A 19,525-nucleotide genomic window follows, 5' to 3' on the forward strand; every position below is an offset into this window, starting at 1 on the left:
GCAACAAGGTTTCCAAACGTGTATCCCTCCACCTCAAAGCCTCTGGACTCTGTATTATCACAGGTGATAAATGTCTTACTCACCAACGTATCTTACAAGAATCTGAAGTGTGTTTATTCATTTTATTATCATTTACTACCTAGATAGCACTACTCTGTGCTCTCATTTTGAGACTTGCAATCAGAGGAGATTTTAACATTAGATGCGCCTCTTTTTTACTTTGAATTTGGAAGAAGTGGCTGCAAACACTGAGTGCCAAAAAATATGATTACATCCTCAAAAAGAAAAAAGGCTGTACTTTTGTATTTGCATTCACACACGCATATTCTTTTGAACATGGGTCTCAATGAAAAAGAGATTTTGATCTTAATGTGACTACCTACCTATGAAGGATTTAATAAAACGATAAAGCTGCAGTAATTGCAATAAAACATTGGTTTGCTGAAAGCTGCACTTTTAAAATCCGGCTCTGGAGGTGACGTTTGGTCATAATAACGAGCACTGAGGACGAGCTGGAAGTGGATCTCTTACTGACACCTAACTCATGTGAAATGTGCATTTTCAGAAGAACAAAATGTGCCTTGATGTTTTCTGCATTTTGCAGGACAGCCACAGACTGTTTCTTCTTGCTGCAGGCACATGTTCGGCATTACATTTCAATTTCAGATAGCACACAAGCTGCTCCTGTGTGGGAGAGCCTCTTCATCCCCTGCCTGCTCAGACTGTGGACCATTATCCACAAATGCTCAAAAATATGTTTACCTTTTTTTTAGATCTTGAAAAGTAACAGAGATACATTTTTACCTAATAGACTTTGGTAGTATTTTTTATAGTATGTCCTGTGAAATAAAAATCTATTTCAGACGTACTGATGATATCAATGTTCATTGTTACATGAAGATCCAAATCAATGTCTACGCAAGACGTTATAGACAAAAGTAAATACAGGGTTCATACACTTTTTCACCAGTGATTTTCAATGACTTCTCCATGACCTTTACCTAATTTTTCATGACCAAAGAAATGACTCTCTCAACGGTACCACTGAAAATGGTTTATTTTAACATGGAACAGGAAAATAAGGTCTGTGGTAATCAGCAGCGAACCGCTTCAACACGTGTATTTCGGTGTATTCACGGCATTCATTTAGTTATTCTACAGTATTGTTGTTTTATAGTTATTAACCCAATTTGTGTTCTTTGAAATTGAAAAGGATATCGCATTGTGTGTGTTACTTTCGTTGCAGTTGTATATGTCTTAAGTGTAATTTGGCTTGGCTTCCTATTTATGGACATGTTTTTATTTTGAAGGAGAGTTAGCGCTGTTGACAGGGAGTTGTTGATGCTATGGGAACAACGTGACGGAGATTAACGGAGAAAAGTAATATCTACATATAAAGACGCAAAAAGTAAACTATAACGTTGATGGTTAAGTGTTAGCACCCCCCGAAGAGGCACAAGCTCTTACGTCGATATTGGAGATTTCAATTTGGGGGGGAAACGGGGGGAAAACAAATAACGAAATTGAAACCCGAATAGTACTCCAACGAACAAATATTCGGTTACAGCCCTAGTAAGAACCCTGTAAATAGAATATATCAATATTGATTTCGATGTTCGAAATAGTAATATCATAACCGTATTTTCTTCCTATTTTTAAAAGCTGCATTGCAGGGATTTGATTTAATTTGCAAAAAGACTTTTCTTACTGCCCTCTTTTTTTGCTGTAGTCACTGCACTAATCCACATAAGTTATGTTTATTTATTTATTTTGTATTAACGTATTGTGTAAATATATTGTTAAAGAACCAATGGTCAACCCTATAATATTGTCACCACATGAATATTGACATTTAGTTTTGGTATACTATTTCTTCATTCCGCCCAGCCCTGTACTTGCCAAAAAAACCTGACAATTATCAACCAACTGTCTGTGAGTCCGTCTCCTGTCCCTCAGTGTGAGGGTTCATACTGCAGATTTAAAAACACAAATATATAGTTTCATGAGTTACTTGAAGCTGGTCACTGTAGTTTTTATCAAGCTAACAGAAGTGCGTGTGTCGGGACTATTTTCAGCGGCGGACTCATCCACATGAAGTGCTCTTGTGAGTATTTGTGGCTTCAAGAGGGTGTGTGTTGTATAAATAAACCAGAGTGTGTGTTTATGGTAATGGCGGAACCGAGCCAAAGCTATCCTTCCACTTTAGGAGAGAGACGTGTGAGGGAAGCATTATCACCACCACTGTGAGTGTACGCCGTGGCTCGTCTTCATCATACATCCATAACTGGTATTACTATGGAATTCTTATGGGACATTTACTATATTGATTGTAAGATAGCAAAACTAAACAGAGTGCAGACAGACTACTGAAGCCTCCTTTCCACATGAACTTCAACCTCTCTGTGAAGGTCAGGTTTAATGCAGTATGCTGCTTTTTTGCTTCTGTAGACTCTGTGCTCTTTCATTCCGGTAAAACTCCTCAGAAAACATTAGAAACCAGTATTTGACCAATAAACAAAACAATTGACAAAACTTTGAACTATGAAATATGTTAAACTTTGGTGAGCTTCAGCGGGTTAATGCCATATAGGAGCTCCCTCACAAATACCCAGGGGTTAAATTGGGCTGGGGCTGTCCGGGGCTAAGCCCTGGCACATAAGACGATGCTCTGACGTCATCACCCTCACACATTTGTCATATGTTTACAAAAAAGGATATATATGTTAAGACTTTTCTCGTTCTTAATATAGACTATATTTAGGGTCTATATGTGTTGACTTTACTTTAAAATAGCAGATCTCTGTGACCGGATATAGTTTGGCTTAGACCCCGGCCCCACAAGGACGCATACGGTAAAACGCAAACGCAAGCGCAAAAAAGGCTTCCGTTCACACTTATTCGATTCATTAACGTGTCCGTTCACACTAGACCGCTGGAAATGCTGGAAACGATGTAGTACATATGCCAGGCCTGTAAGTGGCGCTGCTGCCGCCCGAAATACACCAAAAGCAGCGAAGAAGACCCCGGAGCATGGTTGCCCTTCTGTTTATTCTCCGCGGTGGACGGGGTGTTCTCCTGCTGTATATTTCTCAGGTAGTCCACCAGCAGATGAAAAACACCCACCTCTCCGCCTCTTCCAAGGAACGAGGGGACCGTGCGGCAGTTTCCGTAAAAAAAATGTTCCGCCGGTCAACATGTCCTTTAAAGTTTAAATCTTCCGTACAAAATTAGGAAAGTGCCGGTCAGAGGTCTTTTTTGTTATTTATTGAGCTTTAAAACAAATTGATAACGACTCTGTTCTCTGTATAATAATAATATATAATAATATAAGAATTTTTAATAAACGGTGACTACCTCTCTTTTTCTCCCCCTCTTCTGACAGCCCAGCAGCAGCAGGAGACGTGGGGAGAGGGAGGCGGGCTCTTTCATCGTTATCAGAAAATGATCATATAGGGCACACACGGAGCCGTTGGACCCCCAGAGCGTTGCGTATGCCGGTCTACCCACCTTGGGACCCGTTACCGTAGTCGTTTAGTTCCCCCCACACACACACACACACAGAGCGGAGCAAGGCAACGAAACTTAAAATAATAAGCAGCATTTTACGGCGCGCTATGAATGGGGCCGCCTTGTGGGGTTTCCCCGACATGTCGTTTCAGTAAATTAAAGGGTGTTTCATGTTGTCGTTGCTGTGAACCTTCTTAATACCTTGGAAAATGCCGTTTAATACTTTTTAATAGCCTTAATCTTCGCTAAATTGATTTATCAACTTTTAATACTTTTTAAGACCCCGCGGACACCCAGATGTTACACATGGAGCTGCTGTGATGCAAGTCCAATTTCAGAGTTGATCTGACCAATAAAGTATTATCGTATCGTAATGATCAATAATTATAAAACATATCATATATATTGTTCTGAAATGGACATAATGAGTACTTTAAATATATTTGATGCTAATCATTTTTGAATTTTACTTGAGTACCATTTTGAATGCAGGACATTTACTTGTAACAGAGTATTCTTATACTCTGGTACTTTTATAAATTCAACATCCAAGTACTTTTCCCACCTCTAAGGATGAGATATAAAGCTGTAAAGTGACTACATCTAGCTACTGTTCTGCCCCGTCAAACACTTGTGTAGCGGGAGAAGCCTCCAGGTGGTGCAGCAGGCTCACAGACTCAGTTAGCAGCCTGGGATAATCTGAAACCTCCGGAAGGATTAAGAGCAGCCCTGCAGATTAAGAGAGATGCATCCTCTGGGAGAGAAGCCAGCAGCCACGCAGCACGGCTCTCCTTCCACAAGCCGACCACTAACACCGGTGAACAAGAGACAAGACATTGAATGTTTCCAGAGGACATGTTGACTGCAGGGGTTAGGGATCAAACCCCTGACCCTTTGATTGGTACACACAGTTACACCAGAGACATAGTCGCCCACATAAGGTGGCAAAATGTAGGAACACTTTCCTTTGTCACGGTTGACTACTTGATTATAAAGTGAGAGAAGTACCTGTATACAGAGATTAACCTGTACGTCTGCATTTTTGTTAAACATTTACATTTAATTATTGGTAATTTTATATAAGTAAATAAGGTTTTGGCGCTGCGCACTCTTACTTTCGTCCTGGTACTCTATATTTGAACTACATTTTCAGTAGCAAGAGTTTTTTTATTTAAATCATTTGTACTCAAATGTAGTGTGATGAAGACAAGAACAGTGTTTGTTTACGTTTCAAATCATACAAGTATCCTGCTGTAAATGTGTTCTTTTGAATGTATTAACTGTATCTACAATGATTGATAAGGCTCCCAGTCGGTTTCACTACAGGATCCCCTCACTCATTGGAAAAGGCAGGGAACTTTCTCCATCCCATGGAGCTGACAGGAAAACTATATGTGCTTCTTTAAACTCCTCCAGTCAGTCAGTCTGGTTAATTATACACAACACTGCTAGTGATGTAAGAAGATGTGTTGATACACTTGAGTAACGCAATATTATTATACTATTTGATGTTATCCCGTCTATCTTTAGATTTAAGCACGGCCACTTCCGAAAGCATCAACACAGCGTCAGCGTTTGTGTTTTCACCCCACCAAATATGAACTTCAATGAAGCTATATAAGCTACAATCGCTTCCTAGAGGATTTTTATCAAATTCAATTGATGAAAATAGAAAGCCCTTTTTTTAATATGAAAGAAGATCATAATTATGCAGAGCTGAGTAAATGTTTATTATTTTTGTAATATTCACGTTGGATTTAAAAATAATGAACTAGAAAGCAATATGTAGCCTACTAGCTCATTTAGTTTGTTACATTTTGTACGTGAGGACAGTATTTGACTACATGTACCTTGTTACTTTCCAACACTGTCAGAGGATAACAAATATTCAAAATATTCCTATTGCTGCAAATGGCTGTAACGTTTTTCTTTTGCGCCGACTGATAAACAGCCCAAAACCTATTTTCTCAAGCTAGAGTAGACATGATATTACTTCTGCACGGTTAACATTAGGGACGGCACGTTTCCTTAACCTCTTAAGCCCGAGGGTCCCCCCAGTGGACCCCTCCCACAGTTTTTTTACGAGACTATGTCTCAGGTAGGGGTGCACCGAATGGGAAATTCTTGGCCGAAACCGATACCGAAAATAGGATACAGTTGGTCGAAAACCGAATGCCGAAAGACCGAAAATGATTTATATATATATAATGTATACATTTTTTACCAATGTTGTTCAGCTACCTGATTATGGAAAAATACATGATTATGGCAAAACTTAACTTAAATAATAATCACTATTATGGGTCCATAAAACATTTATTCAGCACTTTTGAATGCATACAGTACATTAATTCCAAGTCAAGTGCATTTTCTTTTCTCTGTAGGATAACTACAACAAAGTGCATTCAGAACAAAGCCAAGGTGCTTTAAAACTGCTAAAACATCTAGGCCAGTAGGCCTACAACAAAATAGTGTAAATAAAGACTGTAACAGCCAGGCCTTCAACAACAACAAATGCACCAATAAGTGCATGCATACAAATGTGCAAACTGGATAAACCCACATGAATGTAACTATTTACAAATTAAATTACAATTGAATTTCAAGAATCTGTAAATAAGGCTGTCTGTCCTCATAAGCAAAGTAGTAAACATTGTATAAAGATACATAAAGTGAAAACTGGATGCAAAATCCACAATCAATTACAAATTAAATTACAATTTCAAGAATCTGCCAATAAGGTGGTCTGTCCTCATGAGCAATGTAAACAACACTGTATCATTTAGATCAGGGGTGGGGAACCTCCGGCCTCCGGGCCGTATACGGCCCGCGAGACCATTTGGTACGGCCCTCGAGGTAATTTATAAACACACGCAAAAAAGAAAAAAATTGAAGAAATATAGACCGCAAAAAAAGAAAAAGAGCGAGTGCCTGTTTTTCCTGGCCAAGATTAGGGTCCTTGAACACAACACGAACCTAACGTGTCTGACAGGGGTGCAGTTTTGACAGAGAGCACCAGAAAGCCAGAACGCCGGTCCGGCACTTGAGAAATTGCAGTACCCATAAGGAGCCGTACACATGCCGCAGTTTTTGCGTGGCTGTGTCTTTAGTTCAAAGCCCAGTGGTGATCTGTTCATCTGTCATACTGATCATACAGTCAATAACTTTGTTGTTATTAGCATCTGGTTAGCTAGCTATGCTAACGAATATAAGAAGCTTTTTCTCCAACCAGTGAGGTAAAGGCACATCTTTATCATCATCTTTATTTATTTTATCTTTATTTATCTGTTGTTATTTTGTTTTACTTGCTTGTAAGCGCTTTGAGCACCAGAAAAAACGCTTTATAAATGTAATGTATTATTATTATTATTGATATGATCATTATAAAAAAATAAGACAATAAAGTAAACAGGTATAAAATACTGTATGACAGTAAAACAAAGTTGTTATTAATAAAGAAGAATACAGTTTGAAAGGGGAGTGATTTGTAAAATATCCATAAAGAAAAAGAAAATCTGCTTACAGTTCTGTTTCATATGGATGTTGAGAGATGCCATAGATCTCTTCATGTTGCTCTCAAAGTGCACCAGATTGATGCTTTTAACTTCAATATTTAAAAACAAATCTTCCCGGGGAGCGTGCCTCCCGGACCCCCCTAGAGGGTGTGAGGTACCCCCCCCACTTAAATCATGTCCACATGGACATGAAACTAAATACATTTGCACACATCTTGTGTCCATATCTTTCTGTTGTGGTGGTCATGCCACACCATGCACGAGCATGCATGCGCGAGTCATGGTAAAATATCTGGATTAAGAGGTTGCTTTTTCTTTGCACAGCATGAAAGAAAGGCGAAATGAATGGGCTGTGATTTTAGTTTTTTTAAGCAGAGGTCAATAATTTGTACGGCCCTCGGAGGATGTTGAAAAAATTGAAATGGCCCTTGAGAGGAAAAAGGTTCCCCACCCCTGATTTAGATACTGAAAGTACAATATATTGAACAATGTGCTGCTGTCATTTCCTCTTAATGATAACCTGAGATGGTGAATTATAATTCACAATGAAAATTGTTCAGGAAAGTGGGTATAGAGTAGACATGTAGAACTAGATAAGCTTATGATAAGCCAGCCTTGTCTACTTATTAAGGAAAAGTGGGAGGTTCTTTTTAATGAACAGTAGCTTCTCTGCTTTATCAGCCATAAGTCTGTTCCTCTTCTCATCAAGCACATGAGAGGCAGCGCTGAACAGTCTCTCGCTGTCAGTGCTTGTGATTTGATCTTACTCTGCGTATTTGTCCGGGTGTTTTGATTTCAAGTGGTGGAGTAATCCCGAAGTGGTGAAAGTCTTTGCAGTTACACCCCCTCGAGAAATGTCAGCTGAACACGTTTTACAAATCGCAATCTGCGCCTCTTTCTCTGATATTTTTAAAAAGCTCCAAGCGGCAGACATGTTGACTGTGAGCCAGCCGCGAGCATGGTCGCACGCCGTGTTTGTCGCCGCGTTTTGATTACGTCATCACAACAACACGTTAGCTTACCAACGTAACCCTGTTCTCTGACATTCGGCCGAAAGCCGAAAGGGCCTTTTTAACCATTTTTGGCCGATAATTGTCGGCGGCCGAATATTCGGTGCATCTCTAGTCTCAGGGCTTCTTAACATTTATGAAACTATTAATGTTCCATACCCTTTTAACGATAAGAAACTCAGCTAACTGACAATATGAACCATTTGTAGTTAAAAGAAACACAAGAGTAATACCAAGACTTTGAATTAGCATGCAGTGAAAAAATGCTACCTAATGCTAACAGACTTTTGCACAGCACTCACGGTAGCAATGCCCTTATTACTTATTGTCACTGCACAAACAAGATATCCGATTAAAGCTGAGACTCCACAGATTCCACACATGTAATGTCATCACTGTACGACCCCAAATTCGGGAACTATCAGCCAGAAAAGAGAAAGTAAACAACATCCGGTTTCAAAAATATTACAATAATTACGTCTTACCTTTTTTGATTTGTCATCAAAAGTTGTGTTCAACGGAATAAAAACGCCGCTCAAGGTTAATCCAATGTCTTTGTGTCACGTAGAAATTTTTACTGATAATCCACCATCACATTTATGGCAATATACTGGGTATAAAGTTTTGCCGTCCAGGCTTGTACTTTCAGATATGCTTCGTTTGCTTCTCTATTACGTCCGCAATGGTAATGTTTACGTGGATTTGGGAACTGCCCCATCGATTCTATTGGATGTAATGGTTAAGAAAAAGGTGTAAATCACCCAAATCGACCAATGGGTTCCAGAGATATGGTCCTGCGTAAAGTATAACGAATGCCAGCCAGCGTAAGCACTTTACGCAGCAGACTTTACTTATTGTTTACTCCGTAAGGAAGCAGGAATTGCAGGACCGAGAGCGCACTTGTTTTGCATCAATCTTGATACAGGGTACTTATATGTTATAGTTTGGATTCCTAAAGCTTTTAGTCTACTAACCCATAATTCAAGGGTGGTTTTCACTATAAGTAGTGTTTTCTTTTTAGGCGGACATTAGAATTGACATGTTTTTACTATGTTCCATCTGAATTTACTTTAAAATAAAAACATCTATATTGATTCTGACACTTCTAACTCCATATGTAACCTTACTTTGAGAGAAAAGACGATTAATTTACCCCTTTTAGAAGTGAAGATATAGTCTTTGCTGTGTTAGTGGCATTTTCGAGCCTGAAACCTGAAAAACAGGCTCAGGGTTAAGAGGTTAATACATACATGATCAGTCACGCTGAGCCACGTTAATGCGAAAGTGAGGTTGGTTAGATCTAAACTGGGTTGGAAAAAAGTGCAGGGATAGTAATGATAAGATCCCACTGATCGCTCATCAAAGCCAATAAAGTTCTGTTACTTGCCAACCGTCCACGGCTCCTCGAGAAAGCAGAGACTCACGGAGAGAAATACAGCACTAAAGTAAGGCCATAAGTTGCAGCAATACTTATGGAAGGAGTACATGAACAACACTGATACTCTGTCAGCTCAAAGAGGAGGATCAATGCTTTATTGTCAATGGCAGAAGCAAACCATTATAACTTCCAGGGGTAGACATTAAGGGTAACATTCCACTGGCCCTCCGGGCACGATAGTCTGTAGTAGGGCTGAACGATGCATCGTGTCATGGCGATAACCGCGATATGCGCGATATTCACATCGCAGGGACGTGCGATTTTATAATTTTTTTATAATATTTATTTATTTATTTTTAGGGCGTGCGATATTAAGTAGGTACATTAACTCAAACACGTCATGTTACAATTATTTTGCTAATTGCTACAAAAGGAAAACTTGCGCAGCTCTCATGTAAGGGGTACTTGAGTGAGTGACATGTAGGCTCTGCATGCACAGCAAACCACCAATCACAATCATCCTTGATCAGATCACAGCAGGCCCCGCCCCGCTAGTTTGCAGACCATCAAAACACCGGTAAAAAATTAGTGAGGCACAGGAGGACAATACCGGTGAGAATGAAAATGTACTTCCAAAAAGAAAAGCAACATCTGCCATCTGGAACTATTTGGGATATAAAAAGGTTCTTCTCTTCTTCATTAACAGATGAACCCCCTTATTTGAGGGTAAGCAACATGCATTATCATGACATGTTAGATCATGACTTAAAGAGCATCTTGCAGGTTCTTTTTTTTTACTACATTTATGCTTAACCTTGCCTGAAAATTACAATTAAAAATGTTAATGCAGGATTTGATATGTTTTACAAGACATAAGGGCAGGAATTCAGAGGAAAAGGAGCCGTTTTGAGCTCTGCTACTAAAAACTATAGGTTACTTACGTAACCCCAGTTCTCAGAGTAACATGAAGTGAGATGTCTCACTATGGGATGTGCCTAATCGCGGAGCAAACAGAAGCATCAATCTCATTTACGCCAATTCTGATTGGCGGGTGATATCGACGTCATCGTCAGGGAATCCTCACCCTATAAGTAGCTTGTGCCACGACGCATGCGTCATTCAAAATAAGCACCTTTTCTCGCTTCACCATAGCAAGGAGGGCCGTCTGGTGAGACATTTCATTTCTTGTTACTCTGAGAAATGGGGTTACGTAAGTAACCTTTAGTTCTCATTCATAACACTCCGTTTGATGTCTCACTATGGGAAATCGTAACTCCCGTATTGCCAGACGAGCTTATCTCGAAAATCACCAAACCAACCAGAACCTAACAGGTAGAGCTCTGACTCAGCGGGGCGCCCAGCACTGCTCAGGCCACACTGGGAGCAGAAACATCTAGCCTGTAAAGGCGGACAAAAGTGAGCGGCGAGGACCAGCCCGTCGCTGCACAAATGTCTTGGATGGAAACACCCTTGAGCAAACAGCCCAGGGTGTTGCCAGACCCCGAGTCTAAAGAGCACGCAACCCGAAGGTGCCCGCAATTTCCGACTCGTATAGGCCAAAGCAATGGTCTCTACCATTCGGTGGGAGAACCGTCGCCTAGTAACGGGCCTATCCCTGTAAGGGTTAGCCCAGGACACAAAGAGTTGGTCATTATGACACAAAACTCCCTTGATCTGTCCACATAGGTGCATAAGCAAGGGCTAGACATAGCAAATTCAACTGCTGTTCCCCGGGTGGACAAAGCGGCGAAGAAAATTGCCTCAATGTCAATTGGGGTATCTGAACCAACCACCTTAGGATAAAGGTAGGATTGGGCCTCAGCAACACTCTAGTTTGCCCTGGGACGAACTAGGTGCGTGGAGGATGCACAGATAGCGCATGAAGTCACTGACTCGCTTGGCGGATGCCAGAGCCAGCGATTGCACTGTCTTTAGTGACAGATGCCTCATGACAGCTTCTCCCACAGGCTCAAATGAGGTACGAGTGCACCCATCTGAAACCACTGTCAAGTCCCATAAGGACACTAGTGACCTGGAAAATCCTGTGCTTCCAATTAGGTCCTGTGGAAATGATAGAATCACTCCACCGGGACATTGAAAAGAGGTGTGTCCTCTTTTAAGGACATCATTCCTCCCCATCTTCCACTTTCAGTCATAACGAGACACAGTGGAGGAAACTTTCGCACTCTGAGCAGTGCTCATCGCCCCTCGGGAGACTCACTGTATTCAGATTGCACCACCTACGTGTCAGGTCCATAGGACGAAACACCCGGGGTGTGGGCGAAAACATCGTCCCCTCCGCCCCGGACAGAATGTCCCTGGGGGGGTGGGGGGGCTGTCATGGCTGACCGCACAGCCACTGATAAATCCCCGCCTGCCAGTACATTACAGGTCAGTGCGGAACTATCAGGATCAATGCGTGGTGCTGTTCTCTCACTCTGGTCAGAGATGGGTTCTCAACGGTGCGTATTAGAGCGCGCATTGAAAGAACAGCTGATAATGAGCATAATCTTTTCAATTCGAACAGATCTATCGCGGCTCAGCCGCGACACACCCACAGCTGACTCACAACCATTTGATGTGAAGTCCAGTCTGCATATGGTGATACGCCTCTGGGCAGCAGGCGTACAGGTAGGTTGCCAGGCGAATACCCTGTTGTCTTAACGGGGTTATCGCGGCTTCTGTACATCGTACAAACACTCCTGGACTGAGAACAGACCGAAGAGAAGCAGTCCGCACTTGTAAGGGACACCCTGAGATGTAAGTCACAGATATTCCCTGTGTGGGTAATATAGTGGAGCGTGTAAACATGCATCTCCCAGGTTGACTGATGTGAGCCAGTCGTCCTTCTTGTCGCACGAGACATATTAAAGATGTGTGAGTGATAGGGATGTAACGATATACCGAATACCGCGGTATCGCGGTAATGAAACGGCTCAATACCGTCGTGAGACTGAAAAAATCTACCGCGATATTACCGTTCATTCATTTATATCTCGCCCTGTAAATAAAAACTGTAATGTTTTTGTTTGAACAGCAGAGGACGCCATAATACTCCCATCATCCTTTGCGTGCAAGCCCGCCCTCACACTCAGACCCAACGAGAAAATGGCGAATGGAGTAGACGAACGTGCTGACCAACTAAATAGAAATTGTGAAATTGAGGATGCTCCATCGACTTTTAAAGCTGTTGTGTGGCAGCATTTTGGTTTTCCCGTTTCAAGAAATGACAAAGGTGAAAAGCAAACTAACAAACGCCAAACTATTTGCAAATCCTGCCGGGCGACGGTCGCCTACAATTCGGGAAACACATCGAACATGAGAAGTCATTTGTCACATCACCACCCAGAAAAGCTCCGAACACAACAACCTACTGTGAGGAAAATGCCTAAGCTAGGCCAACTGACTGACAGAAATATTTGGAGCGCCACTTCCCCCTAACGGTCCAAGAGCTCAGGAAATAACAAGGTGCATCGGCGAGTACATGGCCAAAGACTTAAGGCCGTTTTCTGTGGTCGACAACAGTGGATTTCGGAGGTTAGTAAACACGCTGGAGCCCAAGTATGCCATTCCATCACGGCCATACTTTAGTCGAACAGTGCTACCCGCTCTGTACCAAGAGACAAAAGCTAAAGTGACACAGAGCCTCAAAGAAGCAGAGTGCATCTCAATAACAACAGATGGGTGGACTTCACGAGCTACGCAGAGCTATATTACAGTCACGGCTCATGTTATGACCAGCGAATGGGAAATTAAAAGTTTTGTTTTACAGACGCGGCCTCTTTTCACATCACACACTGGACTAAACATTGCTGAGGTGTTAAAATCTGCTGTTTTGGAGTGGGGACTCAACAATAATCAAGGCATTGCTGTCGTAACAGACAACGCAAGGAATATGGATGTAGCGGTGAGAGAGGCCGGTCTTTCCCCACACATAAAGTGTTTTGCCCACACTTTAAACCTCGCTTCAAAAGCGGGTTTGAACGTAAACCGGGCAAGCCGTCTGCTTGGTAGAGTGAGGCGTGTAGCTGCGTTTTTTCACCGCAGTTCAACTGCCACAGCTGTGCTGGCCACCAAACAGGGAATGTTAAACATGCCTGCGCATAAACTCATCATGGATGTGGTCACAAGATGGAACAGCTCGCTTGACATGCTCGAGCGCTACCTGGAGCAACAACAAGCTATCGCTGCAACGCTACTCAGTGTTGAAGTCAGGCGCAACGCACGAGAGATAGACACTCTGGAACCAGCTGACATCACGGACGCCGAGGACATGGTTCGGCTTCTCTCACCGCTGAAAAAAGCAACCACCGTGCTGTGCGATGAGTCTCGACCTACAGTCTCTCATTGTGCCCCTCAAGCACATGATAGAGCAAAGCATGGCACAGTGCGATGAGGACTCCTCCACCATCGCCCAAATGAAGAGAGCCATACTGAAGGACTTTACAGACAGATACCAAGGGGAGCAAAACAAGTTTCTGCAAGAGAGCACTGCGTTGGACCCCCGGTTCCGGAGCTTGCACCAGCTAAATGACAGTCAGAGGGAGGACGTTTTCGACAGGCTGAAGTTGAAAGCCACACAGATGCAGAACCAGGTACATATTTAAATATTCTTTTTGTGTCTGTGTAACTTTTTCAGATAACGTAAGGTGTGTTTGCCTCTGTTTTTGTGAAAAGAAAGATAAGACGTTTTTTTTCTACCTCTGCTTGCTTGCATAGAACCCTAGTGAAACAGAAGGGGAAAGAGCACATGACGCTGAGGAACAATCTTCTCCTTCCAAAAAGACAGCACTCGAAGATCTCCTTGGGGAGTCTTTCAGTAAAGAAGTCCACGTCGCACAGCACAACACTGGTATCGAGGCTGAAATTGTCTTGTACCGCAAAGCGACCTCTATTTTACTCTCTGACTGTCCTCTCAAGTGGTGGAGAGACAATGCAAAGTGTTACCCACTGCTGTCCCCCATGGCCAAAGCATATCTCTCTGTCCCAGCCACATCAGTGCCGAGTGAGAGAGTTTTTTCCACAGCAGGGGATATTGTAAACGCCCAAAGATCCCAGCTTCTACCTGGAAATGTTGACATGCTCATCTTCCTGAAAAAAAACCTGTCTGATGAGTGAGTGAGAGAGAGTTTGAGTTGAGTTACTTGAAATCTATTTTATTGCAGGGTCTGATTATTGAATGTTCTTGTTTATTTGCACAAAGAAAATGCATACTTTTGTTTGGTAGTACTTGTTCTTGTTCCAGTCTGTTACTGTTTTGACACTTTAAATGTACTACTATACTAAATGCTGTACAAATCAGGGGCCGTATTCACAAAGCATTTTATCTTACCGCTAGGAGTGCTCCTAACTCGCGCTAAAACATTTTACGTAGGAGTTTTTTCTTAAAAGTTATTCACAAAGCCGCTGAGACCTACTCATATTAAGGATAAATCACTAAGGGTGAACTAAGAGTGACGCGCCGTTGCTATGGATGACGTCGATTCTCGTGCATGAGTTTAGAAGCGGTCAGTACGGTGATTGGTTGTTCAGAGTAGGCGGTCTCGGTGAAACTCATCCGCAACATCCCACAAACGAGCCCACTAAATCACCGAAAAACAAGAAAATAGCCTAGGCTAGAAATGTATTCCTATCAAATAGTTATGGACAGTGCAGTTCGCAGAATACACGCATGATGACAAGTTTGTGCAGACCACGATAATGACGTTGTATATGCACGTTAAAGAGAGAGCAAACAATAAAAATACGTAAATTGCATTAAATCGAGGAGGCAATTAAAAGCACCCTGCAAACTATTATATAATGAGCATATTTCCAGCACTTAAACACTTTCAATAACAGCCCATACCGCCGTTCAAGTCTCCCTATCATGATGAATGAAAACAATCTGCGTGTTGATGGAATGTACTTTCTTTCTATTGACGAACACGTCCTCATCTTTTGATGGCGCAATTATTTGTATGTGCGTCCCGTCAATAGCACCGACCACACCGGGCATACCTGCATTGCCATGAAGTTGGCTTTGATCCTGTGTAGTTGTTGATTGTCCAAAGGAAACCGGATAAACTGTTGGATGATATGTGGTCTAGAGAGCGCGTTGATGGTTTGGTTTATGGCACAGCTGACTGATGGTTGCGATATTCCTAAATCGTCGGCATTGCAAAGTTGCATTTTCCCTGTTGCTAAATATCGTAGTGTTGCCAAACATTTTATTTCCGGACTAATCGGGTTATTCCTGTTAGTCGGGGATATTATTGCATCCCGCACTAATTCCACAACAAGTTTGATACCCTCACGATTTAGCCTATATCTCTTGATCAATTCACAGTCTTCCATTGTCTCCAAAACATTTCGTCTCTCAGCCATTTTCAGATTCTTTGTGAATAGGTCTTACTGAGTTAGGAGTCCTCTCGAGGACTTTTAAGCTCTCCCAGACTTAGGTGCTACTTTTAGGCCTAAAATACTTTGTGAATTGCTCTTAGTGAATAAAATTAGGAGTCCTAAATTTAAGACTGACACGCCCATTATGCTTAGGAGTTTCTCCTAAATTCACCAGTTAGGAGCTACTTTTAGCCACCGCTGATGGACCCCAGACCGACACAGTGCGGGGTTCAATCTTAGCGGGGAACGTCCTCGTGTCCTGATAGCCATCCGGCGCATCAGAGTACGTGAGGAGGTCCCATCTCGCCAGGCTAGTTTTTAGCTGTCGGCGGAGGCTCTTTCGGGACATGCGGGAGCAATGCCCGCACGAGCCGGGGTTATCGACAGCCTCCTGGGCGTGTTCCAGCCCGAGGCAGGACGAGCAGACCTGGTGTGTGTCTGTGTCCGAGATCCAAAGAGCCTTGCAACTGAGTTCCCGGCTCCTCTGTTGTGAGGGAGAGAGGCGTCCATCTTGTCTGCCGTGTTCACGGCGTGGAGAGGGCCCGCTCTCAGCAGGAAAGTTGCCGGGGAAAAAAATCGAAAAACTCGTCCTTAGTCCGGAGAAAAGCGACGGCGTAGATTTATTTCCAAAAGGTAATTAACTGGTGTGTTAATAGCCCTTAATTATTTTCTTCTCTGGTATGAGAATAGAAGAAAACGTCCTCGCCATCGTAGTATCGATAGCGAAGGAGACAAGCTAGCGGCTTGGTGTGCAGCTAGCTTGAAGTTAAAACCTTACCTCTCGATTTCCGGAGAAAAGGAAAAAAAGGTGAGGTCGAATGTGGTACTAACTGGTGTGTTAGTACCTACAATCTTCTTCTAAGGAGCATCCGTCGACCAAATTTAGCTAGGATAGCTTGGTTCCGTCTGTGGACAGTTAAGCTGCGCGGCTGCCGATAACAGATGTGCTCTGAAGCGAGAAGAGGTGTTTGAATAACGCATGCGTCGTGGCGTAAGCTACTTATAGGGGGTGGATTCCCTGACGATGACGTTGAGATCACCTGCCAATCAGAATGATTCAGCTGTGCACCCTCCCCGACTACACACCTGCTTTCCATCAAGCCATTTACAACGGCATATCAACGGAGGCTCCACAACCTTTCTCCGCCAGATCGTCAAGTATCAGCCGTATCTCGCGTCTCCCCTCCGGTCAGCACCGTAGTGCGGAGTTGCATTAGGTAACGCGAGATACGGCTGATACTTGCGCATTAGTTTCTGTTATGGATCAGTATCAACAGTCCTGCCAGTAACGGTACTATATTATCAATACTACTTTAGTTATAGCCTGATATATGATTGCTAACTTGACAATGTTGTGATGTGACTGACGTTAGCTAACATGCTAACGCCGGTCACTCACCAAGACAGTTGCTCTGTTCTCCACTGGTTCTCCACACACCAAAGCTCCATTTCTCTCCGATGGCCTTTATTTTTTCTAATCCTTGGCTGGTCCTGGTCTCTTGGACGCCTAGCAGGCTCATAATTATAATCATATGCATTCGAATATATATTTTCAACCTCTTCTGTGTCAAAACTAGCATTGTGAACCATGTTTATTCATACGTTAAACCGGCCGTTCTCCCACTTGTTTTGTCACACGCGGGAGGTCACGTGCGGAGGCTTTTTTATGCGGAAGTGAAAATGTCTTACTAAAACGACGCCAGATGTCACTGTAGTGTATATTTCTGTATATTTTTGGGAAAATCTAGCATATTCATAATTTTCCTACACATTTATTCACTGGTGTCTCTAACCTGCAAGTTGCTCTTTAAGGTATGAATAGTCAACCAGTTAAGATCCATACGTCCGTGACTAAAATCCTTCATCCGTTTAAATAGTTAAAAAAACGCAATATATATTGCAGGGGGAAAAAATATTGCAATGTCATTTTTTTTTCAATATGGCACCGCGCCTCACGGGAGCCTGCTGGCGCTGCGCCGCGGCTCACGGGAGCCTGCTGGCGCTGCGCCGCGGCTCACGGGAGCCTGCTGGCGCTGCGCCGCGGCTCACGGGAGCCTGCTGGCGCTGCGCCGCGGCTCACGGGAGCCTGCTGGCGCTGCGCCCCGGCTCACGGGAGCCTGCTGGCGCTGCGCCCCGGCTCACGGGAGCCTGCTGGCGCTGCGCCCCGGCTCACGGGAGCCTGCTGGCGCTGCGCCCCGGCTCACGGGAGCCTGCTGGCGCTGCGCCCCGGCTCACGGGAGCCTGCTGGCGCTGCGCCCCGGCTCACGGGAGCCTGCTGGCGCTGCGCCCCGGCTCACGGGAGCCTGCTGGCGCTGCGCCCCGGCTCACGGGAGCCTGCTGGCGCTGCGCCCCGGCTCACGGGAGCCTGCTGGCGCTGCGCCCCGGCTCACGGGAGCCTGCTGGCGCTGCGCCCCGGCTCACGGGAGCCTGCTGGCGCTGCGCCCCGGCTCACGGGAGCCTGCTGGCGCTGCGCCCCGGCTCACGGGAGCCTGCTGGCGCTGCTCCCCGGCTCACGGGAGCCTGCTGGCGCTGCTCCCCGGCTCACGGGAGCCTGCTGGCGCTGCGCCCCGGCTCACGGGAGCCTGCTCGAGCTGCTCTCCGGCTCACGGGAGCCTGTTCGAGCTGCTCTCCGGTAGGCCTGTCGCGATAATCAATAAATTGACTTATCGTACGATAAATAAAAATGGACTCGATAACTTTTCTGAGCTCGATAAATTGCCGTTTACATAAAGATGTGACCAGCATTTTAGCCTGGAGCGCTGTGGCTGCCAGGCGCGCTGTGAGGGGCGGGGCTGACACACAGCCAGGTCAGGACACTCCGCGTGCACGTGCAGCAGCGGAGCAGCCAAATTAATAATATAGCGACAAGCGGGAGACAACGTGTGACTTACTCGCGGGGAATTTAAAGTGAAATGGAATTGGTTACAAAACCTAACTACAAATCTCGATTCTCCGGTGTGGCAGTATTTTGGATTCAAACCAAATCAACGAGGCGAACCTACGGACTTGAATGAGCCGGGCGGTGTGTCGCATTGGTTTAAAAAAGGTAGCGACAAAAGTAGGCAATACCACGCATTTTAAACCTAAAACACAACCACCCCATTCCGTTTTTCCAGCTGGGAGCAAACACGGCAGCTGGAGATGGAGAGGCCCCGACCGACAATGCAAACATGTTGGTGTTCCTTGCTCGAAAACTTAGAAAAACAGATTTGGATATGGCCTGTTGAGGCATCTGGGTCTTTGACAGTGGACTGTACACTTGACTGTTGTTTTAAGGAGTTTTTTTTGCTTGTGAGATAATGTGTGCTCATATTTATTTATTTATTTATTTATTTATATATATATATGAGAGAGAGAGCTCTGTTTTCCAGCCTGACTATTTAATTTATTGTTTTGGTTGTGTGATTTAATTAATTTAATTAATTTGTTTTATTTATTATATATAATTTATATATTTTAATATTATTTCACATTTCATTTGCAATGTTGAATGTTCAATAAAAAGTTATGTTTGAAAGGATGTACTTGAATTATTATTATATATTATCATTATGTCTTAAAACGGTGCCGACAATATTATCGTTTATCGCAATAATTTCCAGAAAAATGTATCGTCCAACAAAATTAATTATCGTGACAGGCCTACTCTCCGGCTCACGGGAGCCTGCTCGCGCTGCTCTCCGGCTCGCGCTGCGGCTCACGGGAGCCTGCTCGCGCTGCTCTCCGGCTCGCGC

At 43.7% G+C, this 19,525-nt stretch overlaps 2 protein-coding genes across 5 annotated transcripts in view; one reads left to right on the plus strand and one right to left on the minus strand.

Moving 5' to 3' along the window:
- Positions 1 to 19,525, minus strand: part of carm1 (coactivator-associated arginine methyltransferase 1) — a 49,075-nt gene that overhangs the window by 26,120 nt on the left and 3,430 nt on the right. The window lies entirely within an intron of this gene.
- On the plus strand, positions 13,627 to 16,392 carry LOC307016950 (E3 SUMO-protein ligase ZBED1-like). The gene is made up of 2 exons (XM_079646340.1): positions 13,627 to 14,005; positions 14,130 to 16,392. Exons 1-2 carry the CDS (start codon positions 13,733 to 13,735, stop codon positions 14,526 to 14,528), a joined length of 672 nt encoding a protein of 223 aa, XP_079502466.1. The 5' UTR covers positions 13,627 to 13,732; the 3' UTR covers positions 14,529 to 16,392.

The sequence above is a fragment of the Notothenia rossii genome (genome assembly GCF_949606895.1).
Source record: "Notothenia rossii genome assembly, chromosome: 8".
Classification (NCBI taxonomy): Eukaryota; Metazoa; Chordata; class Actinopteri; order Perciformes; family Nototheniidae; genus Notothenia; species Notothenia rossii.

What these genes read in the sequence shown, in the direction of transcription:
- LOC307016950 (XM_079646340.1), top strand. Translation starts at nt 13,733, where the DNA reads ATGAGTCTCGACCTACAGTCTCTCATTGTGCCCCTCAAGCACATGATA. An exon ending in CCACACAGATGCAGAACCAG is followed by an intron (nt 14,006 to 14,129) that starts GTACATATTTAA and finishes TTGCTTGCATAG; the next exon opens with AACCCTAGTGAAACAGAAGG.